The sequence below is a fragment of the Trichechus manatus genome, unplaced genomic scaffold (assembly GCF_000243295.1).
Source record: "Trichechus manatus latirostris isolate Lorelei unplaced genomic scaffold, TriManLat1.0 scaffold00008, whole genome shotgun sequence".
Classification (NCBI taxonomy): Eukaryota; Metazoa; Chordata; class Mammalia; order Sirenia; family Trichechidae; genus Trichechus; species Trichechus manatus.
The window spans coordinates 30,929,377-30,957,347 of record NW_004443944.1 but is presented as its reverse complement, the minus strand read 5'-3'; the positions used below and the strand labels follow the sequence as shown (position 1 = coordinate 30,957,347).

At 46.8% G+C, this 27,971-nt stretch overlaps 1 protein-coding gene across 1 annotated transcript; it reads left to right on the top strand.

Moving 5' to 3' along the window:
- Positions 1–129: 129 nt before the first annotated feature.
- Positions 130–27,439, top strand: BPIFB4 (BPI fold containing family B member 4). Its single transcript, XM_004370441.1, has 16 exons — positions 130–235; positions 1,460–1,531; positions 1,919–2,429; positions 3,391–3,495; positions 4,401–4,544; positions 7,641–7,704; positions 8,159–8,219; positions 9,327–9,418; positions 11,044–11,247; positions 12,680–12,733; positions 15,330–15,500; positions 17,222–17,289; positions 19,352–19,394; positions 21,594–21,657; positions 23,932–24,008; positions 27,416–27,439. Exons 1-16 carry the CDS (start codon positions 130–132, stop codon positions 27,437–27,439), a joined length of 1,860 nt encoding a protein of 619 aa, XP_004370498.1.
- Positions 27,440–27,971: the final 532 nt, after the last annotated feature.

The window sequence follows — 27,971 nt, the reverse complement described above, 5'->3', positions numbered from 1 at the left end:
TGTCTCTCGGCCTCATGGTCCTGATAGGGCTCATGGTAGGGGGTGCCTAGCTCTACCTGCTGGCCATCTGATGGTGGTGATGCACGGCCATCTGATACCGTGTCTCCTTGGCAGGGAAGCAGTGCCAGCATGTGGACGGCGTGGTGTGTGGCTGCCCTATCCGTGGCGGCTGTGTGTGGTGTCCACCAAAAGACAAATACTGTCCTCAGGGTTACCAAAGAGGTGCTGAGCAATGGTGAGTCCAACCCCCAGTGGTGATGGACATGGGATGGGCAGGGCAGACCAGCCAACTCTGAAGGACCCTCTTTCTCATTCACAGATTCCACATTAAATAACCAGGTGACCTCTTTGGGCCTCAGTTTCCCCTTTTTATTTTGGTTACCATTTCCTGAGCACCTACTATGTGCCAAGCACCATGCTGGGGACTTTATGCTCCTGTCTCCTGAGGCAGTAGAGAGCACTAACCGAGAACTTGGGCTCTGGAGTCAGACTTCCTGGGGTTCAAATCCTGACTATGTGACGTTAAGTCCCTGACTTGAATTCTCTGAGCCTCAGTTTCCTCATCTGCAAAATAGGTGTAATTATGGTCCCCATCCCAGGGGATTGATATGAGAATTAAATGAGACGACCTCCGTGAAAACTTAGCACATTTCCTGGTACATAGAAGGTCCTCAGTTAGAGGGAGCTGTAATTATTCCTGCCTCCAATTCTTAGGACCTCTCTTTTGTCATCTGGCAAATGAGGCACACTCTCTGCCCCAGTTTCTGCCTAAGGAAATCATGAGAATAGGAAATGAGATCTTTCCTATCCAAGAGGTCTCTGAGTACCACACAGGCCTCAATTTCATTATCTATCAAATAAGTATGATAACTTTAGCTTTGACTGTCTCCCAGGAATCAGCTGAGATGATGCATGAGAAAGCAGATTTTTTAAGCTGTAAAGTGTGGAGAGATGGCCTTTAGGTGGCTCAAATGGTTTGCGCTCAACTGCTAACCTAGAGGTTGGTAGTTCAAACCCACCCAGCTGTATCGAGGATGAAAAGGCCTGGTGATCTGCTTCTGTTAAGATGAGAAGTAAGAAAACCCTATGATGCAGTTCTACTCTGTAACACGCCAGGAGTCAGAATCTACTCAACAGCAAATGACAACAACATCAACAAAGTGTGGGGCACTTGGAAGGGAGTATGAGGAAGAGAATCCATCAAGGTTTGGTTGAATGATGTCAAAATCTCATTCAAGTTAACCAGGTAAAACGCAGCAGCTACTGAGCTCACCTAGGACGTCAGAGCTAGACTGGTTGGAGGAATCTTCCCATTTGGCCTCTGCAATTATACTGATAGGAAAGTGAGGTCCCGAGAGTGTAGCAATGCTCCTGCTCTGATGCTCCAGCGGGTGGTGCATAAGGGCTGGAGGTGGGAGAAAGAGAGGAAGTTCTGACTGATGTTTTTACCTTTCTGCAGCCATTTCGGGCACCCTGCAGCAAAGCGATGCCCTCCACTCGGCCCTGAGAGAGGTGCCCATGGGAAAAGCTGGTGGTGATGGTGGTGGGCCTCTCCTGGGGGGTCTGCTTGGTGGAAGTGGAGGTGGAGGTGGCGGGGGAGGTCTTCTGGGAGGCCTGCTTGGTGGTGAGGGTGGAGGGGTTAGTGGTGACCTGTTGGGTGGAGGCTTATTGGGTGGCAGTGGCAGCAGTGGTGGTGGGCTCTTGGGTGGTAGTGGTGGGGGATTGTTGGGCGGTGGAGGTAGCAGTAGTAGTGATCGGCCATCAGAGAGTAGTGGTGGTAGCAGTGGCGGTGGGTCATTGGGTGGTAGTGGTGGTGGGTTGCTTGGTGGCAGTGGTGGTGGTCTCTTGGGTGGTGGTGGTCTTTTGGGCAGTAGCCGGCACCATTACGATGACTACAGACGCGTTGAATTCCCCCGAGGTGTTGGTGGTGTTCCCTACAATGACTTCCATGTCCGAGAGCCACCCACAAAATATACCAACGGCAAACAGCTTGGTAGTAATTACAAGTATGGTCATATCGAGACCAACGACAACACCGCTCAGCAGGGAGGCAAATACCAATATGGGAAGATCCTAGAGTCAGATGGAAGCATCAGGGACCTCCAAAATGGTGACTACCACAATGCTGAGAATGCGAATGATGGCCACAGGGGCCATGGACAGTATAGGTCAGCAGAGGGTGCACCAACCATGGGCAGGCAAGAGCTTCGGCCTGGAGAAATTCCACCTGGTGTGGCTACTGGGGCCCTGGGCCCAGGTGGTTTGCTGGGCACTGGGGGCATGCTGGCGGCTAATGGCATCCTGTCAGGCCAAGGTGGCCTGCTCGGCGGGGGAGGTCTCCTTGGCAATGGAGGACTTCTCGGAGGAGGGGGCGTCCTGGGCGTGCTCGGCGAGGGCGGCATCCTCAGCACTGTGCAGGGCATCACAGGGTAAGAAGGGGCTGGGCTCAACTGACCAAACTACAAACAGGGCTGCTCACCTCCAGAGGCCTGGGGTTGGGGGAGGGATGGTCTTCAGAGCCCCGTACACTTCAGGGCTTGGTGTCAAGACCAGACATCTTCAAAGTCCCAAGTTACATGGTTTGGGATCTTGCCATGAAACAGTCTGAGCTGAGTCCCAACTCAACCTTTTATATTTGTTGTGTAACTTTGGGTCATTCTTTTAATCTCTCTGAGACTCAGTTTCCTCATCTGTAGAATGGTCATAGTAATATAGTTTAAATGGAAAAAGCCCAAGGATTTAAAATTACATGTATAATTTCAACTGTGCCAGCCTTCTCCTCATATTCATTATTTAATTAAACAGATAATTAAGAGTTCCTACTATGGGTGGGGCACTGTGCTGGCATTGGGGACATGACCCAATATTTGACCAAGAAAAGATACATCTCCCCTGTCCTCACAGAACTTGCAGGCTGGTGGGGTACGTGCGCATTGAGAAAGAAGTCTGTAAATAATCGTACAATTGTAACAGTGACAAGAGAAGTTCATGGGGCAGTGAGAATGAGAACAGGGAGCTCACTTACTTGGGGAGGTTGGGGAGGCTTTCTCGAGGTAGAGGACCTCGAGCTGAAATCTGAAGGATGTGCAGGAGAGAATCAGGCAAAGAAGGACAGGGTCAGGCAGAAGGAACGGCATCTTTACATGGAAAAGAGATTCTAAGGAAATATACAGAAATGTAAATGGTGGGTCCCTTGGCAGTGGGATTACAGATGGTGGTAACTTTTGCCTTTAACTTTTTTATATTTTCCTAAGTTCTGTCTAAGAAACTCGGGTCTTCCTAGAGTCAGGAGGAATGACTGGAGCAGACAGGGTGTGAGGGAGGCGCTTCCCAGGTTAGTGGGGGGGGGGGGCTGGCCTCCCCAGTGCTCTCTGCGCCCATCCCGTGTAGGCTTCGCATCGTGGAGCTGACCCTCCCTCGGGTGTCTGTGCGGCTGCTGCCTGGCGTGGGTGTCTACCTGAGCTTGTACACCCGCGTGGCCATCAATGGGAACAGGTGTGTGTCCTTGGCCCTGGAGGGGCCCCTATCACCCCATGTCCTCGCTGGGAGATCTTGGGCAAGTCATCTTCTCTCTCTATACCTCAGTCCCTTGATCAATAACATGAGGATTAATAAGCCAGCGCAAGTCTTGCCTCAAGGTCATCTCGATATCCCTGTCAGCAGTGAGGGCAGCCTAGAGTGGTGGTTAAGAGCTGGGAGGCTGGAGTCAGGTGAGAGCTTAGGTTCACATCTTGACTCTCTCACTTATAAGCTGCATAACCTTGGGCCAATCTCAATGTCAGTGAAGCCTAGTATCTTCCCCTAAAATGGGAATAATAAGAACACCTCCTTTCCCAGGTGGCTCTGGCTGTAAGTGAGAGGAGGCAAGCAAAATGCCTCCTTGAATAGTGCCTGCCATAGAAAACCAAGAGTCTGTTGCCATCAAGTCAATTCCAATTCACAGTGACCGTATAAGACAAAGTAGAACTGTCCCATAGGGTTTCCAAGGAGCAACTGGTGGATTCAAACTGCTGACCTTTTGGTTAGCATCCGAGCTCCTAACCAGTGAGCCACCAGGGCTCCGCCTGCCATAGAGCAGGTGCTTATTAGGAGACCTCAGAGGGTGAATTTCTGCATAGATTTATCCCCATGGTATGAGGTCATGTCTACAAAGCTAGGTGATTGGGTGGTCACCTTGGAAACCAGAATTTATACACAGACTTCATTTATTATTATTGACTTTAGGGATGAAAGAAGTTTTCCTGGTTTGGGACCCCTAAAATGAGCAAGGGACATAACTGATGGCAGGGAGCAAGGGCAAAAGCCTGAGGTGGAGAGGTGCCGGGCTGGCCTGGATAGTGTGAACTGTCTGGCTGTTAGAGTGTAACTCATTGTTTCCCTGGCCTCTTGGTCTCATCCAGTCTTATTGGCTTCCTGGACATCGCGGTGGAAGTGAACATCACGGCCAAGGTCCGGCTGACCATGGACGGCACAGGTTCTCCTCGGCTGGTCATTGAGCGATGTGACACCCTTTTGGGGGGCATCAAAGTTAGGCTGCTGAGAGGGTGAGTACCATTGGACAGGGAAGTGCCTTGGGGGATGGTAGTCTATCTTTGGCAAACAAAATGGTGCCACTCACCTACCCATGGGCACTGGTGTGGGCAGAGCAGTGATTCTTCAGGAGTAGTGAAGACTCATGCTGAGCCATTCACACTCTCACCTCTGACCCTGGTCTAGCGCTTCCATGACCAGGCTCTAGGGGGTGTGCCTTCAAACCCAGGATGTGGGGCTTCAGCCAACTTGGAGAATAGTTTGATGATACACACCTGAAGCTTTGCAATCCTGATTGCAATCTTGATTCATGATGGTTAAGAGAATAGGCTCTAGAAACTGATTCAGGTTCAAATCTTGACTCTACTATTTCCTTGCTGTGTGACAGTGGGCAACTCAGTTGCCTTCTCTGAGCTCCAGTTTCTTCATCTGTGAAATGGGAGTACTTCTTTTCCCCTTGGGGATTGAGAGAATGAATGTAAAACACTTGGTGTAGAATCTGACACATTTCAAGAGTTTATGAATATGTATCTAACGGGGTAGTGTGTCCATTGGTGCCCCAACTCATGGGGAAGTTTCCCTGTTGGTTATGTTATGTGAATTTTTTCTATCACACCCTCCCCATAAAGTAAGGCAGCCCCCGGGTTGTGAACCATACAACTCAAAGTTATGGACCAACCCCCATAAAGCCTATTATATTAAAAATTCGAGGTACATACAATGGTTCGTAATAACAAATGGGTGCTACTTTGTGATGCGCATCAAAACGTTACTTTTATTATTACTGTATTATTATGTTAAAGATGTTTTAGTGTATCTGGAAGTGTTTCTTTAATGTTTTTTATGCATAGAAATGTACACTATACACTATATACTAAGACAAACATTTGACTAATTGACGTTAGATATCAACTGTACTCAGCTGTTCCAACTTATGTATAAATTTGACTTAAAGATAGATTTAGGAATAGAATTTGTTTGTAATCCAGGGACTTCCCAGTTCCCACCCTCTGTCCAGAGAGGTTTCAGTTGTCCTTATATTAGCTGGTACACTATCCCTAGGTAGTGGTCTTGGACGAGGCACACTTAGGACAGCTCGGAGCTGAGTCCCTTTCTCTTCACTCCATGATCTTCATCATGGGAGATCCTTCTCTGGTCTCTCTCTTTGAGGCCTCTGGCCCCCCACTCCTCCCCTTCTGTCTTATTAATTCCTTGGCCCAACCCTCCCAGCACTCATCTTATCTAGACTTTGGGAGCAGAAAAACTCATCGTGCAACTTCATCCTAACTCTTTCTGATTCACGTTGGCTTCTCTGAGTCTTTGTTTCTGGTTCAGGGTGGGTGGAGCCAGGAAGAATTGGCCCCTGAGGCCCCAGTGAGGGGAAGGAGGGGGACGGAAGCACTCGGAAACCTTACATATTTTTAAATTTACATTTTTCACTAGGAAATATATTTGGCAATACATGGTTAAACAATCTAAAAGACAAAAAGGCCCAATGAAGAGCCTCCCTCCAGCCCTATCTCCCATCTGCCCCGTCCCTCCAAGCTCACCATGAATATTCCTTTCTTGAGTCTCCTTCCAGGTTCTTCATACAAATGTGAGCAAACCTGGACTGTAGACTCTTAGCTTCCATCCTCCTTTGTCACACAAATGGGTGCATATTATATATACACCCTGTTTCACATTTTGCTTCTTTCATTTACTCTGTTTGGAGAGTTTTCTGTATCTGGACATTGACAGCTTCCTTGTTATTTTTTATAGCTGTGTAATATTCCATTATCTGCATGAACTGCCATTTATTTGCCCAGCCCCCTATTGCTGGACATTTCAATTTGCCTAATCTTTTGCTCTAACTCACAAGGCTACGATAAATAAAGTTTTACACACATCATTTCCTACGTGAACTGATGTTGATGTGTTTATTGGATAATTTCCCAGAAGGGGAAAACCATCTGTAATAGTCTGTACCCTGAATACACATGAATGAACTTCAAACTATGCCCCTAACACACGTACACACACACACACGCATACACAGACACATGAATTGTTAAGGGCCTTATCATCCGAGGAGAATTGGAATCAAGATAAGGTCCCGTAAGTTGACTCCACTTAAAAGAGAGACCAAAATTCATAGTAAGCTACAGAGAAAATGTTCTAATTAGGATTTTACCTCAAGAACTTCTTTGCTTTGTTAGACTGGCACAACATTGGACAGCCAGCTACAACCCCGGCAGGAGAGGACAGGCAGGGCTCAGTGGACGTGGGGTGGGGACCAGTTTTTCAGAGTCAGGTTGTCAGTGATCCTTCCTGCTTTGCTTCATTCGGTCAACACCAATTAGTGCCCACTCTGGGCCATGCTTCCCTCACACATGCACCCTCCCCACCCCCCATCACTGCAGGGCCTGTGGAAACAAATACTGGGATTACAAATCTGTCTGTCTGCCTATCTGTGCATCTTGTCCATGTGAGATTCACTTATTCTTGCCCTTAACTACCTGGCTAAGAGGTTTAGTTAAGAGTTGGGGGTGTACTTAGAACTTGCTCTGGGCCACTTCCCTGAACCTCAGTTTCCTTGTCTGAAAATGGGTCGTGTCTCCCAATCTTTTTAGCGTCAATAACCAGCCCTTTCTCGTGAACTATATAAAAACGTTTTATTGGCCAGTGTTCCTCCTTCCCTCCCTTCCACTGATATTTATTGAGTACCTTCTATGTGCCAAAACCTGTGTTAGATGCTTGGATAAAGTAATACATTCATTTTCCTTCTTGGAAAGTGATGCAAAGCTGCAGTGAACACCCGATTAGAGGGGCAGATGAGCAGGAGGGAACCAAGGTTGAGATGACTTTTGCCATTAAATGTTGGAAACATCATAGCCTGGCCTACTGTAGAGCTCAAGAAGCGTTTGTTTGTTGAATGAATGAATAGCCAAACAATTTGCCTGGGTAGCCTACCCATTTGGTCCAGAGTGAAAGTACAGTGTCCTTCCAGCTATCAGAAAAGTGTTCCAACACCTAAAGTTCTCCATGGGCTAGGGACCTCCAACATGGACAAGCTGGATGAGCCCTCTATGGCTGTGAGCCTTGTCCTCAGTCTGCTCTTCTCTCCTTAGCCTTCTCCCCAACCTTGTGGACAACTTAGTGAACCGAGTCCTGGCCAACGTCCTCCCTGACTTGGTAAGAGCCTGTCCTGGGACAGGGATCAAGGAACTTAGACTTTCCTCTGTCCAAGGGGCCACTGTCTAACCCCCTTCCCTGGGGCATGCAGATGACCCAGAGGGACAGAGGGAGCCAGGGGCTTGGGGGTATGCTCTTGGAGCCCAGGGAGGACCCTGAGGAGCGTGGAGGGGCAGATTAATGAAGGAGTGAGGCAATGGAGCTAGAAAATCACACCATTCTGGTTTGAATCCCACCTTGGACACTTTCTAGCTGTGTAGCAGTCACATACTCTCTTGGAACCTCAGTTTTGCCATCTTGTAAAATAGGAATAATGCTAGAACCTACCCCACGACGTGCCTAGTACACAGCAAGCATGTTACAAGCTACCATGGCTATTATTACTGGTGCTCCACCCTCCCCTGGCCCCCACAACATCTCTGGAACTGACTTCATGGCCCTTTCTCCCTCACAGCTCTGCCCCATCGTGGATGTGGTGCTGGGCCTTGTCAATGACCAGCTGGGTCTCGTGGACTGTAAGTCTTTCCTGCTTTGCTCCATTTGGCCAACACCTAGTAGCACCTGCTCTGGGCCCAGCCCCGGGGAAGGCCCTGGGGACATAGAGGTGTCTGTGGGGAGGTAGTGTGCAGGGAGGCAGACGTGTCCTCAGACTCTTGAAGTGTGGTGTGGTGGTGCCTGAGAGAGGGGCCGTCTGGCCTTTCCTCTCACTCCCAACCAATCCCCCCAAGTCCCAGAGGGAGGAGCTTTTCACCTGGACTGGGAGGCTACAGCTCTGGACTAGGAGTCAGGGGGCTGGGCTTGAGCCCTAGCTCTGCCTGGCAGCCAGCCGAATTTGGAAAAACTCTTCCCAGTTTCTTTATCCCTAAAATGAAGGGTCTGGCTTCAGACCACAGAGGGACTGGGAGATCGAGTAATAGGAGGCACCATGGAGACTGTCCAGGTCCTCAGACCTGGGAAACAAGGACCAAGCCACAACCCCTTCCTGGACCTCTTAGTAAACATTCCTGGGCTTACTCCAGGGCTGCCCCATATGGTTGTGTAGTTTGGGCACTGCCCAATTCCAGGGGTCTCATTTCACAAAAACCACAATGTACTGGTAGCATCTCAAGTTGTGTATTGCATAGCCTGTACAGCCATACAGGGCAGTTCTCTCTGATAGTGCTCCTGTTTCTCTGGGACTCCATGTAGTTTGGGGATGGCTTTCTCAGGCAGGTAAAAAGCTCTCCCTCTGTGGCCAAGGATAAGGGAGGAAAAGCCCAGAGGTGGGCTGTTCATCACTAAGCAGTCAGAGAAATGCCAGCTTCAACTAAGCACCATGTTGTGAAACCCTGAACCTTCCTCCCTGCTGCACATCGCTTTACAGTTTACAAGGCTTATCATTATCATTGACCCTCCTCCATATAGTCCAAGGTGTTACATTAAACTCATTTTACAGAAGAGGAAACTGAGGTCCAGAGAGGTGCAGTGACTTGCCTGAGGTCTTGCAGAAAGGAAGAGGCAGAGCTCTTGCTCTTTCCACAGGGCCTGAATCTGAAACCTAGGCTCCCAGCTGCAGGGCACGAGGAAGGAAGGCATCTGGGTGGGTTAGGGAGACCTCCTATGACCCTCTTCTTTGCCTGCAGCTCTGATTCCTCTGGGAATATTGGGAAGTGTCCAGTACACCTTCTCCAGCCTCCCGCTTGTGACTGGGGAATTCCTGGAGCTAGACCTCAATGTGAGTACCTGGGCTTTGGGGCAAGGGGAACGTAGCTCTCCTCCCTGAAGGCAAGGGTATGGGTGAGGGTCCCCTAGGGCTGCTGCTGAATGCCTAAGAAGCAACATTTGAACAGTACCCTTTTTCAATTAGATGAAGACCTTCTAGAAGCCATGTTAGGAAACATTATCACAGCCAACAGTTATCAAGTGCTTTGCGTAGATTAACTCAGTCCATCCTCACAGCAACCATATGAGGTAGGCACTCTTACTGAACACATTTTACAGATGAGCGGACTGAGACACAGAAAGGTTAAACCACTTGTCCAATATCACACAGCTAATAACTGTGAACCTAGGATATGAACCCAGACAAGCTAGCTCCTAGCTACTAGAGCTGCTACTATGGGTGTGGGTTTGCCAGAAGAATGATATGGTCAGTAGGGTGCTATTAAGCTTTTAACAATGGGCTCTCCATGATTTAAATAAATAAATAAATAAAGCCCTGATTTGTAGTGTTTGCCAATTTCCATGCTGTAAATACTCCCACCATGGCTGATTTAAGCTACCAATGGGATGTCATTGAATGTGGATGTGTACAATTGGCTCTCATGAGCTGGTATGAGCTGGCTCCAGCACATCACTGAATCTGGCCCCTAACTGTACATGGGCACACGCAGACATGCATACTTCTCCTAGGCTGCACAAACCTGGATGCTTCCCCCACTTGCTCCATCAGATACAAAGGTGCAGGTGTACACATATGTTCCGCTGCACATAGTCACACCTATGAACATATACATATGCATGCCTAGTATATTCATAAATACTTACTCATTCAAGAAATATGGGTATCTACTCTATGCCAGGGCTTTGGGCTGGGTGACAGAGGTACAGTAGTGAATAACAGAGACAAGATCTTCCCCTGATAGAGCTTAAAATATATTGGAGGAGATAGACCATCAAAGAATAACTCAAACAAGGATGAAATTATAGACCATGAGTGCTATGAAAAAGGAACCAAGGCTATCAGACCTAAAGCAGGGGGCTATTATCTATCTGGGGAGATCAAAGAGGACTTCCTGGAGGAGGTGACACTTGATCTGAGACCTTCCACATGCGTGGGACTTAACAAGAGAAGAGTGCGGAATAGAATAGCAAGTGCAAAGGCCCCATGGTGGGGGTGGTGAGGCAATGTGAGCAACTGACAAGGCTGGACTGCAGAGGGTGAGGGACAGAGTGGCTGGAGATGAGGCTGGAGAGGCCCCCTCAGGCAGATCACACAGTGCCTTGTGGGCCATGGAGAGGAGTCTGGTCTTTGAAGATCATATAAGCCAATGTGTATTGTACAGACAGATAAATGTGCTAATTCATCATGGCAGAGCTGAGGTGGTAGTGAATCCGTGTCATATACGTATCTAAAATATATGGTAATATGCCATGGCATAATTATAAGTGATTATAAAACAGGAGCTGCAGATTGAAGAAGAGTTGGGGGCTATAAATGAAGAAGTCACTCAGGCTCAATGGGTTTAATCAGGGAAGGCATCCTGGAGGCAGATTTGGAGCTTCACCCTAGCCTTCAATCTCTCTTCCCTTCTTCTCCGTGTCCCCGCCCCATGATTCCTCTACTCTCTGCTCCCTCAGACTCTGGTTGGGGAGGCTGGAGGAGGCCTCATCGACTATCCACTGGGGCGGCCAGCTATAGCTCCCAGGCAGAAGATGCCAGAATTGCCCCCCATGGGTGACAACACCAACTCCCAACTGGCCATCTCTGCCAACTTCCTGGGCTCAGTGCTGACTCTCCTGCAGAAGCAAGGGGCACTGGATATTGACATCACTGATGGCATGGTGAGCCATGGCCCCATCAGGGGGTGAGTGGGCTGGGCAGCAAACAGCTCCCTGTTGATCCTTTAGTGTCCCCATGGCCTCAGGACAATTGCTTTAAAGTGAAAACTGTAGACAGTCCACCCCTTGACTCATCTCCAATTCATGGGCATGTAATAATTGTGTCAGTGTTTACCAAAGCATAGTGCCCAGGAGGATTTTAGATGGTTCACAGACATGGCATTAAGTAACATCAAATCCCATGGTGAGAAAGTTGCTCCTTATTCAATTTTATTCCAATCCTTTTTTAAAAGCATAATACATATTTATATATGTATATATCTTAATATAAATTTTTATATTATATTATATTTCATGGATACTAAGTATTTAAAAGATACATAAACGTAAACTACCACCCATAGGTATGCTCCAGTTATTTTTCTTCCCAAGCCTTCTCTTTTGAAAATTTTAAGCCTTTAGAAAAGGTGCAAAGTAGTACAATGAACACCCATATACCCTTTACCTAGATTCACCAGTTGTTCATATTTTGCCACATTTACTTCATATCTCTCTCTGTCTCTCTAACTATTATCTATCTATCTATCATCTAACTATCTATCTATCTATCTATCTACCTACCTACCTATCTGTTGTTTCTGAACAATTTGAGCTTTTGGAGACATCATATTTCACTCTATAAATTTCACCATACATCTCCTAAGAACAAAGTGTTCTCTGAGAAAGCACAATACAAATCATGTCAAACTTTGATTCCATCACAAGGAAAGTCTCCATTTGGTGCCAGTACATAGTCAACCCTCTCTTGTACTGATTAGTGCCCTCTTTTTAACTAAGAACAGGTCTCACACCCAAAGCCCTACGCAGACAATAATATCCACCTAGAATGTAATGGCACTGTTAAGTTTTTATTGCATTTATTTTTAAAATTATGATCTCTTCTGTCAAGTGGAACTAGCTTCCCATTTTTAATAACTTTATAAATTTCCTTTAAAAATAAGAGCATTTGAGGTTTTAAAAAATAATTCAATTCAAAGAAGTGAGTAAATAAAGGTACAGGTGGCTCAGGGATATGGTAGAAGTCATGAATTGGGTGGACACTGGGTTATGCAAATAGGGCTCGCTTGAGCTCACCTTGGCTGAATAAAAAGTTACATCTTTTAGAGAAGACAGATTCAGGAATGCCTGGAATTCAGGTCTTGCCTCTGCTCAGTAAGGCATGTTTGTGGTGAGCTTAAGTGTCCAGGCCAGTGAAACACAAAATGTCAACTGTGGACCATGTGGTCTGCTGGATGGACAGGGCCTCCAAAGGGGTCTTGCTATTTCTTTAAGGTAGAGAAGATGCCCTCACTGGTTGTCTTTGAGCACACTGTATTAACAACTCCTGTCTGTCCCTATAGCCTCAGGGACTCAAATGACTCTTTTTGTCCTGCAGTTTGAAGAGCTTCCTCCACTCACCACGTCCACACTGGGGACGCTGATTCCTAAGGTATGTAAGGCAAACGGTCACATTGTCTTCAGGCTCACCTTCCTTCCAGCTATCCCAGGAGCCAGGTTGGATGGGAAAGTGCTCATCACTAGAGTGGGGTGTCCTGACCCTCCTTGGAAGTGCAGTGACAAAGGCTTGGAGGCTGGATCCCTATGAGAGGGTTGAGGTGGAAAGATCGTGAGCTCTAGTGGTGGACCAGCCTGCACAGATTTAAACCTGACCTGGCCACCTCCACACTGTGTGACTTTAGGCAAGAGACTTGACATCTCTGAGCCCTAGTTTCCTCACTTGTCATAAAAGGTTACTAACACCCATTCCACAGGCTCATGGATGAGAGTAAAGGAGATGACGCGTGTGCAGTGATGCCAGCACAGGGCCAGGCACTTGGTGGGTCCATGGTGTCTTAAGGGGGAAGAGGTATGTTTTTGGAGCAGACAGACCTGAATCTGAATCCCAACTCAGCATGTCCCAGCCATATTACCTTAGGCAATGACTGTCTTTCTGAGCCTCAGTTTCCTCATCTGGAAAACAGGGTGATTGTGAACCTGGGATCTAAACCCTAGCACAGAGCAGGTATCTGACAAATATTAAGTATTATTATTGTTGTCAATAATTACAAAATCTTAAAAAAAAGAAAGAAGAAGAAGCAAAAGCACTCTTGTCCGATTAGTGTCCATATACAGTTGAAACAGAAGCAAGGTCCATCTGGTCCCAGCCCTGGACCGAGGCCGTTTACACTGCATCTTGCTGAAAAAAGGTCCATACTCAGTAAGCGTTACACAGGTGTAAAGGGTTGCTGTAATTTACAGATACTGTAGACAACTTTTCATCTGCCCTGTTTAGTTCTGGGTAGAATTCAAAGAAGGAAGCAAGGGAGGAGACAGCCTCTAGGGGAGAAGAGAGTGAAAAGTCCCCCTCCTTTCACTGCCTCCCAGCAATGATCTATAACAAACACCAAACTCAACAAATGATCACCATCGTCCTCACGTGGTTGAAAGCCACTTTATCTAATGTTATCGTATCTGAGGCAGCGCAGGAGACAGGTGGATTCCTCAATTAACTGGACTTTTATTTATTGGAGCAACTCCCATGTGTTTGCACATGCTTATGACTTGCTTTGAGAAACCACTCATTTGGTTCTAATCACCCCCCACCCCTATCCACGGGACCATTAGGGAAGACCACACCTCTTTTACAGATGGGGAAACTGAGTTTCAGAGAGACCACACAATGTGTCAGTGGCAGAGCTGGGCTAGAACAGGAACTCAGGCCTTGAAACTGGACTGGGTCTCTGGCAAGAGGGATTCAGGACAGACACAGGGGAATATGTCCTGGAGACACAGACCAGGGTGGCGTCACTGGGAGAGGGTGGAGCACAGCTGGGAGGACATCCCAGGTCTCCTGCCTCTGTGAGGAGAGAGGGCCAAGTAACCACCTGGTATCCCATGAATGAAAGCATTGCTAATCCTTAGAGACTCTGTAAGTTCGGGTGGGGGTGTTTGGGACATCCCCTTCAAAAAGCCAGTTCACCAGATAGTCAACTTGTTGAAAGCCAATTTGCCGAAGGGTGAATTCACTGAGTGGCCAACTGGTTGAATTGACCAGGTTTACCAATTGACCAAGAGCTTGGCCAAAAGAATCTTCGCCTTAAATGTGCTCAGGAAAATGAAGAATCTTCTTAGGACCATGACCTGCATGGCCATGCATTGCGTATGGAAACGTTTCCATTTCAACAGTTTGGAAACTTTCAAAAGTTTCCATTCCTCTTTCTTTTAAAAGCAACTTTATGTTTTGCCCATATATTTATATTTATTTAATATATTAAAAAGAGTATTACTTAAAATATATATTTTTTGATAAATCAGTTATTTAGTAAGCTTGGCGAGCTGGGCATTTGGTGAATTGTCCCTTCACCAAAAGCTAAGTAATTCAGAGAATCAATTTGCAACAAACAGGCTCAGATCCCTCCCACTCTGGGTCTCAGGAGCCTCAGCAAATCCAGGCGGGGGAGGCAGCCCAGGCTTTCAGATTTCTCTGAGACACACCCTAAATTGTGGACTCCCTTGCTGTGGGAAGGGTGTCCTGAGGCAGAAGGAGAATAGCAAAGGGCCTGAGCTTCTGAGTCACACAGACCTGGCATCGAATCTCAACTCCCCTGCTGGCCGTGGACAATTTGCTCTGAGCCTCAATTTCCCTCTGAGCCTCAGTTTTCTCATCTGTCACATGGAGAAAATAACACGCCATGGAGTTCTTGTGATGGTTCATGCAGTTACCCATGTCGAGCCCTGACCCAGTGCCCACAGGAGCCCCTACTTGGCATAGTGCCAGGCTGTGAGCAGTTCCACGTGTCGGGCATTGAGCTGGAGGCTTTGTGAGCACTATCACATTTCATCATCACAAGGAGCCTATATGAGTGGTCCAGAGAGGGCAGCACCTTACCTGCATCCCCCAGTGGGAAGAGGCTCTGCATGGGGTTCGTGGGACTCAAGCTATTATGTCGTTGAACCTGAAGGCGCCTGAGTGAGAGGCTCCTGTGCTGTGTGTTTAGAGATTGGCTGACGACCCCCCACTCACCTGGACCCGGTGCTGTCCTCAGGTATTCCAGCAGTACCCCGAGTCCCGCCCACTCACCATCAAGATCCAGGTGCCGAACCCGCCGTCGGTGACGCTGCGGAAGGACAAGGCGCTGGTGAAGGTGTTTGCCATAGCCGAGGTCATGGTCTCCCAGCCCAATGATGTCGAGACCACCATCTGCCTCATTGATGTGGTGAGTGTCTGGGGGTGGACGGCCCTCAGCTGGGCCTCAAGACAGAGTCATGTGGTTTCCTGGGGACCACAGGCTCCTTCAAAGCCCCATGGTTGGTCCCCAGTGTGGTGACTGTGGGCCTGGCTTTGGGGCCAGATGATCTGGTTTAAATCCAGCCTTTACCACTTGTAGCTGCATGTGCTTGGGCAGGTTACTCCCTCTCTGGGCCTGATTTTCCTGCACCTTTTTCACTTGACCCAGTCTTATGTATCTTTCAGTCCTCAGCTCAAACACTCCTTCCTCAGGATGATCTCCCATGCCAGCATGGGTCCCTGCTATATGCATTCAGAGCCCCCAGTTGTTCTCCACCATCACAGTGATTGTTATTCATATCATCACAAATACTATCACTTGAATCTGTTGGGAGATTGCTTTTTTCCATAAAGCCAATTTTTAAATTTTGTTTATTTTGCGGGGTGAGGATGGGGAGGGATTTTCCTACAAAAAAGGCTTCTACTTGGAGAGGGGATGAGTCTGGACCTTTTATACCCTACCCTAGGAGGTGGGACAGTTATGATTGGCAGTGATGATACCCAATCCCATCTGCAGTGGCTCACCTGAAGCAGGTTTTAAAGGCAGCTTCTGTGTTTTTTTAAAAATTGTGGTAAAGTGCACAAAACATAAAATTTATAATTTTAAAGTGTACAATTCAGTAGCTAGTACATTATCAATATTGTGAAATCACCACCAGTGGCTAGTTCTAGAACTTTTTCATTACCCCAAAAGAAACTCCATACCCATTAAGCAGTCACTCCCTATTTTCCCTTCCCCCAGTCCCTGGTGACCACTAATCTGCTTTCTGTCTGTGTGTATTTGCCCATTCTGGGTATTTTATGTAAGTGGAATCCTACAATATTTGGTCTTTCGTATCTGGCTTCTTTCACTCAGCATAATGTTTTCAAAGCCTACCACACTGTAGCCTATAGGAACTTCATTCCTTTTATAACTGAATAATATTCCATTGTATGAATATACTACATGTTTTCTATCCATTTATTAGTTGATGGACCTTTGGTTTCCTTCCACTTTTTGGCTGTGGTGAATAATGCTGCATGAACAATTGTTCTGTTTGAGTCCCTATCTTCAATTCTTTTGGGTGTATACCTAGGATTGGAATTGCTGAGTCATATGGTAACTTGATGTTTAACTTATTGAGGAACCATCAAACTGTTTTCTGTAGTGGCTGCACTATCTTAGAATCCTATCAGTGCACAAGGATTCCAATTTCTCCACATCCTCACCAGCACTTATTTTCCATTTTTTTATTGTTGTTGATGTTTTTGATTTCTTTCATGGCCATTCCAGTGGATTCCTCTCTTTTAGAACCAATGCATCTCGGATAAACTTGGTAAACATCTCCCATCTCAATCATTGGTATTACTGTGACATTGTCTTTCTGAGAAATGTGCACTCAGCCTCGAATGTGACTTACTTGTAAACAATAGTTAATGTTGGCAGTTTATTATTTCTAACTTCCTAGGGAAGGAAAAATCATCCATTACATGGTGAGCATTGTTGGAGGTCTCAGCTTCAAAGGAGAGTTGACAAAGGCTTCAGAACAACATGTTATCATGCTCAGTGTTAATGAAGCACCTGGTCAGCGCCCAGCACACAGTGGGTCCTCAGCACACAGTGCTGGTTATGTGATTGAGGTGTCACTTTTTTCTTCCCTTTCCCTCCAGGACACAGACCTCTTGGCCATGTTTTCTGTGGAGGGAGATAAGCTCATGATCAACACCAAGCTGGACAAGTAAGGGGGTTTCGCTGCCTTGGTCTCCTGCTCCTCAGAAAGGCGTCTTTGGCACTGCTGTGGCTGTGGCTAGCTCACCAGGAAGGCTTAGGGGTCTGCTGGCATGGCTGTCCGGGCTGAGCAAATCCAGAGGCTGCGAAGGTGGAAATGGACTGTGACTGCCAAGTCTGCTAACACAAGCTGGGCAGGGTGGGTGAAGCTGTGAGCTTAGTGGAAAGAACCTACTGCCAGCAACAACAACAGCATCAATAATAATAACGATGTGTACCAGCTCTGCTCTAGGTACTTGATTTGTATTACTTTGTTTAGCCCTCAAAACGGTCCTGTGAAGTTAGGGCCATTATTCTCCCCTTTTAAAGAGGAGGAAAACTAAGGCTCAGAGAGGTGCATTTACCTACTCAAGGCCACAAGGCAAGTACATAGAGAGGCTGTGAGCTGACACAGGCCTGTCGGACCTAGAGCTGTGTTAAGTGGTTACAAGCACAGGTTTTGGAGCCAAGAAGTATGGGCTCAAATCCTGATGTGAGCACCAACTGGCTGTGTGACCTTGACCAAGTGGCTTCGCCTCTCTGAGCCTTACTTTTCTCATCTGAAAATGGGGATAACAGTCCCTACCTCACAGGAGTCATAGGAGTAATGATAATAATAACTATTATTTATTGAATGTTATCTATGTACCAGACATTGAGCTAAGTCCTAAATGTGCTTTAATCCATTTAATTATTGACATCAGCCTATAGAAGTATTATTATTAATTCCGTTTCAAGATTAAATGAGACCACGTTTAAAATTTTCAGCATATGCCTGGTCTTTTTTACAACAAATATTTATCCAGCCATACAATGGGAGGTGTTCATAATTTGATACTAAGAAGAGCCTTCCAGAAGTTTCTAAGGAGGTAATATTCTACCTGAAGCCTGGATGAGAAGGCTCCAGCCTCGAGAAGAACTAAGGGTTTCTGGCAAGGAGAGAAGTGAGGACAGACTTCATGGGGAGGGAAAGAGCTTGGCGTCGTGGGAGTGAAGTGGCCAGTGGGGTGTGAGGTGTGAGGGATGGGAGTAAAGTTGGGGAGGAATAAACTATGTTCGAAGCAGAGAGTCTTCTCCCCTGAGAAGATTCCTTTGCTTCTCTCCTGCTGGAGGTTGAGCTGATCCTTTTGAATGTCCCAGATGATGTTCTGCCCCACAGGCAGGTCAGGTCTGGGCTCTTTCAGGTGGGTCTGTAGGCTTGCAGGTGAGATTCAGGTGCAGCAAGTCTGAGGCCCTCGCAGTGCAGAGCGAGGCCTCACACCCAGGCCCTGAGCTTTCCTCCTCAGAGTAGTGTAGCGGCTGAAAGCACAGGTTCAGGGTGTGAGTCCTGGCACTATCCCTCCTTAGCTCTCCAGTCGGAGGCAAGTTACCCCCAGAGCCTCAGTCCCTCCTCCCAGAGTTGTTGTAAGGATTAAGTGAGGTGGTGACTATCGCTAACGTACGCAGAGTGCTCGCTTTATGCCAGGCTCAGTTCTAAGCACTTTACGTGAATTAACTCATTTAGTCCTTGCAGCCACCCCCTTTGCAGATGAGGAAACTGAGGCACAGAGAGGTTAAGCAATCTGGCCAAGGTCCCACAGCTTGTTGTTTTTAGTCGCAGCTGAGTCAATTCTGACTCATGGCAATGCCATGTATGCAGAGTAGAAGTGCTCCATAGGGTTTTCAAGGCTGTGACCTTTAGGAAGCAGATTGCCAGGCTTGTCTTCTGAGGCACTTCTGAGTGGGTTCAAACTCCCAGTCTTTCGGCTAGTAATCTAGCGCTTAACCATTTGCACCACCCAGGGACTTCTGTCCCACAGTTGCTACGATTTGAACCTTACACATAGAATATGGTATCTAAAGCCGTTAACATCGTGCCTGGTATGTAGTTAATGCTCAGAAAGGAGGAAATCAGCATTGTTCTCATTAACCACCCCTAGATTAAAAGAGATCTCCATGAGAATGTTGGTGGAGGAGCTTTTCTACTGAAATGCAAGAACCTTCTGATTCTTGGGTAATTGCTACTTCCAACAGGCTGTTTTCTTTATCCGCAGGACCAGCCTCAACCTCAGAACCTCAGATGTGGGCAACTTTGATGTAAGTCCTAAGGCCGGGCCCCAGGGCTACTTCTAGTCCCAGGGCATCCCTGTGAGGCTGGCTGGGAGCTGGGGAGTTAGTGTGAATTGGGAAACTCAGGCCTCAGCGCTGTCAGGCCCTTGGAGGTCAGCAGCCTCGTTCTACAGACTGAGGCCCACAGAGCGAGTGTGGGCAGAGCACAAACTCCTTGCTCTTCCTGCTCCGACTGTCGTGCTGTCCCACTGTAACTGGCAGCCTCGGGTGGGGCCCCTTGGCCCAAATTTCTCCACTTCACGGTAGGGAGGTTGTGGGGGTGGCCATGTCCTCAGGACTTCCTTCCTGGAGTCAGGAGGCTTCGCTTTGCCCTGTGACCTTGGGCAGTACAATTCACTCCAGGCCTCAGTTTCCTCATTTGCAAAATGGATGAGTTTTGATTCATTTCTAACCCCCCTTCTTACCTAAACCAAAATACCCGTTGCCATCGAGTCTATTCCGACTTGCAACAACCTTATAGGACACAGTAGAACTGCCCTACAGGGTTTCCAAGGAGCGGCTGGTGGATTCAAACTGCAGACCTTTTGGTTAGTAGCTGAACACTTAACCACTGTGCCTCCAGGGCTCCATCCCTTCTTAACCTCGGGGTCCTAAAATTCTGCTTGTCTAGGAGGCAATGAATCTGAGATGCTTACATTCTAGCATTTGGTCCTGTTTCACCTCCTCGTTCATTCTGGGATCTCCCATCCCTCCCAGGGCTTCAGAAAGGCCCCTCTTTTCTTTTACAAACTGCCAACTCAATAGAGGCTTGGATGACATTTCCACGCGCACAGAGAAGAGTCAGACCCAGTTCGTTGCTTGTTTTCAAGCTTTTCTGATCCAAACTACTGCAGCCCCTGGGGCCGCTACCACCAGTTTCATTGTATTGGTGGAGAAACAGATGCCCAGTGGTTAAGAGGTCAGCAGTTCGAATCTGCCGGCTGCTCCTTGGCAACCCTATGGGGCAGTTCTACTCCGCTCTATAGGGTCGCTATGAGTTGGAGTTGACTCGACGGCACTTAACAACAGCAGAGACAGGCAATGCTGTGCCTGAGGCCTCACAGCTGGTTGGGACGGAGTTGGGACTCGAACTGAAATCTCTGGACTGTAAATGGAGAAACGAGCTAACATTTATTGTGAAATGAATGAATTTTTATTGAGCTACTACCGTAAACTTTTTTTTGGTTTGTTTTTTACATTAAGCACTACATTAAGCTTTTTTTTTTTAAGTTTTTCTCATTTTATCCTCACACCATCCTTTCCAAACTCAGACGTTTAAGTGGCTCGCCTAAGGCTACAGAGCTAGTAAGAGGCAGCCCTGGGATTTGAGTCCCGTGCTCTTACCCCTGTGAGGCTCCATCCGGCAGGCATTTTACATCTAATCCGTTGCCCTCGAGTTGATTCTGACTCATGGCGACTGCATGTGTGTCAGAGTAGAAATGTGATCCACAGGGTTTTCAAGGCTGATTTCTCAGAAGTAGATCGCCAGGCTTTTCTTCTGAGGTGCCTCTAGGTGGACTCGAACCACAAGCCTCTCAGTTAGCAGCCTAGAATGTTAACCATTTGCACCACCCAGGGACTTAATTTTACAGATAGGAGCTTACGTTTGATTTTTACAACCATCCTAGGGGTAAATAGGAGCTTACATTTGATTTTTACAACCATTCTAGGGATAAAGATTATTCACGCCCATTTTCAGATGTGGAAACTGAAGATTAGAGAAGTTAAGGGGATAATATACGAAAAGGCTCAATGCCAGGCATTTTGCATGATTTGCCTGTAACCCTTACCGCATCCTTGTAAAGTGGAGTTCCAATTTTCCAACTGATATCAAGTCAATTCTAACTCATAGCAACCCCATCCATGTGTGTCAGAGTAGAAGAGTGCTCGACGGGGTTTTCAATGGCTGATTTTTTAGAAGTAGATCATCAGGCCTTTCTTCCGAGGTGCCTCTGGGTGGACTTGAACCACCAACCTTTTGATTAATAGCCAAGTGCTTACCTGTTTGTGCCATGCAAGGACTCCAAGCTGAGGTCACTAGCCCATTTTACAGCTGAGGAAATTGAGAGTCAGAGAGGTGAAGGAACCTGCCCAGAGGTCCATGGAGGCCCCAGGGCCCGGCTCAAGGCGCCCTTTGGGTCTGAGTGAACCCACTGCCTTGGTTCAGTTCCTGTTCTTCCTTTGCAGGTTGGCCTCATGGAGGTGCTTGTCAGGAAGATTTTCAACCTGGCCTTTATGCCTGCGATGAACGGTGAGAGCTGGTACCTGTGCTTCCCCAAGGGCCTGTGGCTTGGGATCAAGTGGCTGCTGGTTTGTTGGGCCTGTTTAGAATACGACTATCCTGTTTCAATAATTTATTTTGAGAACTTCATTCAAAACTCATTTAGTTAAGCCTCTGAATGCAAATGTTGTCCCCAAGGGTCTGTCAACTTTCTTATTTGCTTCCTCTGCTTTATTCTATCTTTCTGTTAGTTTGGCTGATTGCTTTGTTTTTCTGATTATATATGTAAAATTCTGTCTGTGAGTGAAAATTGTAAGTGTGTAAACTTTAGAAAGTCCAAAACAGTTTTATATATATATATATATATATATATATATATATATATATATATGGAGCCCTGGTGGCGCAGTGGTTAAGAGCTCAGCTGCTAACCAAAACTTGGCAGTTTGAATCCATCAGCCACTCCTTGGAAACCCTATAGGTTTGTTTTTTTTTTATACACACCCCCACACCCACACCCACCCACACCCACACACACCCTCCCACCCACACACATACACACATATAAACTCACCTCCCAGAGGCAGTTATTTCCTTCTAAACTCTTGTTTCTTCAATTTTTTTTCATACAGTTATTTTCTGATTTTTTTTTATTATGGTGAAAGTATATACACTGAAACATTCGCCAGGACAACTCCCACATTCACAGCTCGATGAGATCAGTCACATGTTCCGTGCTGTGCCTCCGTTATTGCTATCCTTTTCTGAAATATTCTACCACCGTTAGCATAAACTTAAGGCCCCCCAAACAAAAACTCCCCCTTTCCGCCTCTTTCCCACCCCTGCTAACTGTTAATAATCTTCGGTTTCTCTGCATTTTCTTATTTCATATAAGTGAGGTCATATAGTATTTGTCCATTTGTGTGTGACTGATTTCACCCAACATAATGTTTTCAAGGTAGGGTCATGCGGTAGCATGTATCCGAACTTCATTTCTCCTTGTGGCTGCATAATATTCCATTGTCTGTGTATACTGCATTTTGTTTTTATCTGTTCATCTGTTGATGGACATTTTGGTTGTTTCTACCTTTTGACTATTGTGGAAAGTGCTGCAGTGAACATTGGTGTACAGGTTTTGATTTTGTTTTTAAGCGTGTATTTATTTTTAATTATACAGAGACTACAGAAATACATTCTTGTAAAAAATTAATCCGTGCAGATCAAGCTAAAGTTCCCCCAACATCCCCACCTCCTAACCCAGAGTCCTCCCCACAGGCAGCCATGTTATCAGTTAGAGGATTTCTGGCCCAACCCCATAAACAGAATAGATTGAGCGCATTTGATCCTTTCTGTGGCATCTTGGGCATGTTGTCAGAGGCTTCTTGTTGAGCTGTGAGAGTCACCTGGGCCTGTGACAGCTGGTCACACAGCCGAATAACCCCATTAAGATTGGAAACCTCAGGCACAAACCCTCATGCTACTCAGCCTCCACCACTCTCTCCCCACTTCTGCTTGATGGAAGGGAGAGGAAGAAGGACGAGCACACGCTAGCCGACGCTGTCAGCTGTACCAGCCTGGTTCGTTGGAGAAGCCCTTGATCTCAAACAGACTCTTATCCTGGGAACGATTGGTGGAGGAGTGTCAATCATGGGTCAGTCACGGGAAAAACACTGGTCTCACAGCCCATTCGTGTTCCCCAGTCGGGGAGAATGATGTCAGGAACTGTGCTGGGCTGACCCGAGAGGCCACAAATTGAGACTGTCATCCTAGCTTGGTCACTAAGATGTGGTGTGAACTTGGGGTCATCGCTTATTCTCACTGAAATGCAGTTTGCCCTTCTGGAAAGTGGGCTCTGACAATCCAAAAACAAACAGCACGGTGGTCATTTGTTGGGGCCCCAGGTGAATTTTTCCATTCTTTTACTCAGCAATCACTTGTCCTCTCCCGAGTGCCTGGCCCAGGGCTGGGTGATGCTGGGGACACAGTCCTTATCCACAAGGAACTCACAGTCTGATAGGGGAGGCAGATGTGGAAACAGAGAATTAATGTTCTGCAGTTTCTCTCGTGGAGGAGTAGCCCGCAGGAAGCCTCACCCAGAAGATGACTTCTGAGCAGAGTCTCAGGGAAGGCTCAGATCTCACCATGGAGGCAGGGGTCAGGGAGTGTGCCCCCGGAAGAAGGAACTGCAAGGACAAGAGCCTAGAGGCATGAAAGAAATTCCCAGTCTTCTTGTAAATACTGACGACTTCCCCTGTGCTGACACCCCTTGGCTGTGTTGACCGTGTCTAACTGTTTTTTCCACAGCTGTGCTGGGCTCTGGAGTCCCTCTTCCCAAAATCCTCAACATCGACTTCAGCAATGCAAACATCGAGGTCCTGGAGGTAAGGGGAGCTAGAGGTCTGTTCTGCTTTCTCCTCCATGTCCTTTGTCCATCAGCCTTGGGGACTGCAAGCTGCCAAGCCGCAAACTGTGAGGGGGGAAGGAAAGGTTGGGAGATCAGGAGTTTCTTCTTTCAAAGTATGGGATTGAGGGAACAAGAAAGAAAGCTGCAAAGGTTCCTTAAAGGAATCTTTTCACATCATGAGCTTACTTAAACCTCACAGCAGGTATCATTAGCCCATCTTACAGATGGGGAAACTGAGTCTCAGAGTGGCTAAGGGGCTTGCTCAAAGTAAGTGTGAAGTTAGTTCACTGGAAAAACTTTTTTGAGCACCTACTGTATGCCAGATGTTGTGCAAGGCGCTGCAGCAGTGAGCAAGTTACATACAAGCCTAGCCCTTGAGACGCTCTCTCTGCTCAGTGGGGAGACTGGACTTTGGGTAAATATTCCAGAAGTAATGACCTAATTATAGTCATGACAGGTCATGACTTGAAGTTCAAGTGTATGGACTCTTGTTTCTACTATAAAAACCACGTATGCTCAGTATCTGAAATCTGGGAAACCGAGGAGAAAAAATACTAAACAACGTGGATGTGTCCTCCTAGACACATATGCAAGCCAGACATCACCACTTGAGACATTCTGATGTTTTTCATTCCAATCTTTCTGGCGTTTATTTTTAAACACGGCTTTGATCAGGGAGTCAGGAGATCACTGAGATTAAAGAATGAGGCTCTGGAGCATGACGGCCTGGGTTCAAATTCTGGCCCTGCCAGTTTCCAGCTGAATGATCCTGGGCAAGTTATTTAACTTCTCTGAGCCTCGGTTTCGTACTCTGTAACAAGGAGCTGATCATAGTACTTGCTTATTGGGCTACTTTTAGGATAAAAAGAGACTCTGTGTATAAAACACCTTGCACAATCCCTGGCACATCGTAAGTGTTCTAGAAATGTCCATCATTATCAGTATCATCATTATACCTGGGTGCACAAAACTGTTTCTGGATCCAGGATTTAGTTCTTTGGAACAGATTCCCAGAAGTGGAATGACTGGAACTTGACCCCAGATTGACAATTCCCTTTCCAAAAGGTTGCACCCATTTGCATTGCCACCAGCAGTGTGCAGAGTACCCGGCATCTCCTACCCCTGCCAGGCCTAGACTTGGGCCCAGGGAGCGCTGCTCCTCCACATGATGGGGAAGATGCGAGGGAGGTGGGCGATGGCCTTGGATGGGCAGTGTAGCCAGTGGTCAGATGCAAACTTTGGGCCAGCCCCCAGGGGTTCCCAACCTGGTTCCACCTCTTGAGCACCTGCAAGCCCTCAACACTGCTCTGAGCCTCCGTTTCCTCCTCTGAAAATGGGGAAACAATACTCACCTTGTGGAGTTTGTGTTGAGAAACTAAGTGAGATAAAGCATTTGATCGTTAAAAAGAGGGGCTAGGAAGTATGAATGGGATTGGTGCCCATTTATTGCCATTAGCATCATTTCTACCATTTACTCAACATGTGTGTTGACCCACACACGTGTTTTGGTCTTACGACAGCCCTGGTTGATGTTTGCCCTCACATCATAGGTGAAGAACCTGAGGATCAGAGAGGGTAGGCCACTTGCTCAGGGTCACACAGCTAATGAAGGCTGGTGCTAGGGTGTGCACCAAAATAACGGGAGACAACTCAAACCAGTGGTTCTCAATGGGCACTACACTGTCCCCACTGTCCCCACCACCTCCCCGGGACATTTTTGAAATTGGTGGGGGGCAAGTTGTTCTTTCTGGAGTAGATTGTGCTTGAGCACAAAATACATATCATTTTGTTATAAATTACTTATCTTTTATTTCTCCTTTATATTCCAGTCAGAAAATTATACATGGTTTTACAATGTAGGTGTAAGTAGGCCATATAATCTATGAATTTTATTTCAGAATAATAAAGAGGATAACACAAATATCTGTAATAGAATGATATGAAGGTGGAGAACCACAGGTTTATAAGAAGATTTCAGGCAGTACCTGGCCTAGTAAGCCCCTTGTAAATGGTAGCTAATATTATTATTATTATATGGATATAGAAGTTTTTGTTTGTTTTCACTTCTTATTTTGAAATAATTTTAGACTTACAAAAAAGTTGCAAAAACAGTACAGAGAGTTCCAGATTCCCCTAATGTTAGCATTTTACAGATTAACACAGTAAAACCTGCCAAAACTGGAAGCTATGTAAGGCCGAAACCTGTCTGAGAAGGAAAACTCAAATATTTTCCACTTATAGAGAGTGAGAGGAAAGTGGTAAGACGGCACGTGTCAAAGGCAGAAAGCTGGCGAGACCTGGAAAAATAAGGCCGTCCCGTCGCGTTCCAGCTCTCATAGGTTTCACTGTTCCATGATCAAAACCAGGAAATTAACACTGACTCAAAACTATGGCCTAATCTGCAGACCTTAGTCACCAGTTTTCCCACAGATGTCCCTTCTCATTTAGGATCCAGTCCGGGATTCCACCTTGTGTTTAGTTGTCATGCCTCCTTTGTCTCCTCCAATCTGTAACAATTCTTCACCCTTTCCTTCTGTTCTATGACCTTGACTTTTCTAACAAGTCTGATAGAATCAGTGTTTTCTCTTGATTAGACTGAGGGTATGCATTTTGGCAAGAACACCACAGAGGTGAAGCTGTGCCTTTCCAAATGCATCGTTTTAGGGGCACATGATGTCAGTGTCTTATCACTGGTGATGTTGACCTTGATCACACAGTTAAGGTGGTTCCTGCCAGGTTTTCCATTATAAACTTACATTTTTCCCTTTGAAATTAATTAGTATCTTGGGGGAAGGCTATCAAAATATCCTGTTTCTCATCATACTTCTCCCACTATTTTTGGCATTCATTAATGGTTCTTGCCTGCAACCGTTACTACTGTGGTGTCTGCCTAATGGTGATTTTCTATTTCTATAACTCCTTTTACATTTATTCACTGGAATTCTACTGTAAGGAAAAGCTGTCCCTTCTTCCTTATTTATTTCTTTCCTCAACTTTTTTTTTTTTTAATGTGAGCAGCGACTCACGAATATTTATTTTGTTCTATAATTCATTACTCTTATTATTTATTTTGTTGTAGAATTTTTTTTTTTTTTAATTATGAAAAGTAGATTTTGGAAGAGTGTAGAGAAGGGCTCAGGCCCCCTTCTCTTATTTTGGGGAATAAGGAGATGAGGGGCAGAGAGGGAAGTGACTTCTGTCCAGGCAAGCAGATGACACAGCCAGGGTGATCATTAGGCCCATTTGACCTCAGTCTTCCCCACTTCTCAGAGTTATTGCTTTCCAGAAACGTGCCTTGCTCAATCCAAAGGTAGGCATGCCTGGCTGAGGCTGCAGCCAGAAGCCCCTCACTCACTAACCAGGCTCTCTGTTCTGCCCTCCAAGGACCTTCTGGTGCTGAGTGCTTGAGTGACAGAGGCAGAGATGCCACTGCAGCCCCGGAAGAAGCCAGACCGAGCCTTGGAGAGGCTCAGCTTGGACACAGACCCCGAGCCTGAGGTCTCTTAAGCCCTCCAGGACAGGTCCCTCCCCAGCCCTCCAACCCCCTTCCCCAAGTGCCCCCACCTCAAGAAAGGACCCAGCCACTGCCCGCCCCCTCCCCACCTCATTGGCAAACAATCTCATCCATGGTCCATGGTCAGCCCTGGTAGAGGGAAGGAGGTCACCTCTAAGACTGAGGGCCTGCGGGCTCCACGCCAGGCTCCACAGGCTCCACACTTCGTGCTTTACACTCTCAATAAAAAATTTCACTTTCCCTGCAGTCGATTGGGGTGAGTCTCTGTGAGGGACCCTCCCTATTGTGTAGTTGGAAGAAGCCGTTTGCGATGCAATGGTTAAATGCTCAGCTGCTAACCGAAAGGTTGGTGGCTCGACCCCATCGTTCAATCCACGGGTGAAAGATGTGGCAGTCTGCTTCCATAAAGATTTCAGCCTTGGAAAC

Coding starts and splice junctions, on each gene's coding strand:
- BPIFB4 (XM_004370441.1), top strand. CDS start 130: ATGTGGACGGCGTGGTGTGTGGCTGCCCTATCCGTGGCGGCTGTGTGT. Junction 1,532..1,918: donor GGTGCCCATGGGAAAAGCTG/GTGGTGATGGTG, acceptor AATTCCCCCGAG/GTGTTGGTGGTGTTCCCTAC. Junction 24,009..27,415: donor CAAACATCGAGGTCCTGGAG/GTAAGGGGAGCT, acceptor CTGCCCTCCAAG/GACCTTCTGGTGCTGAGTGC.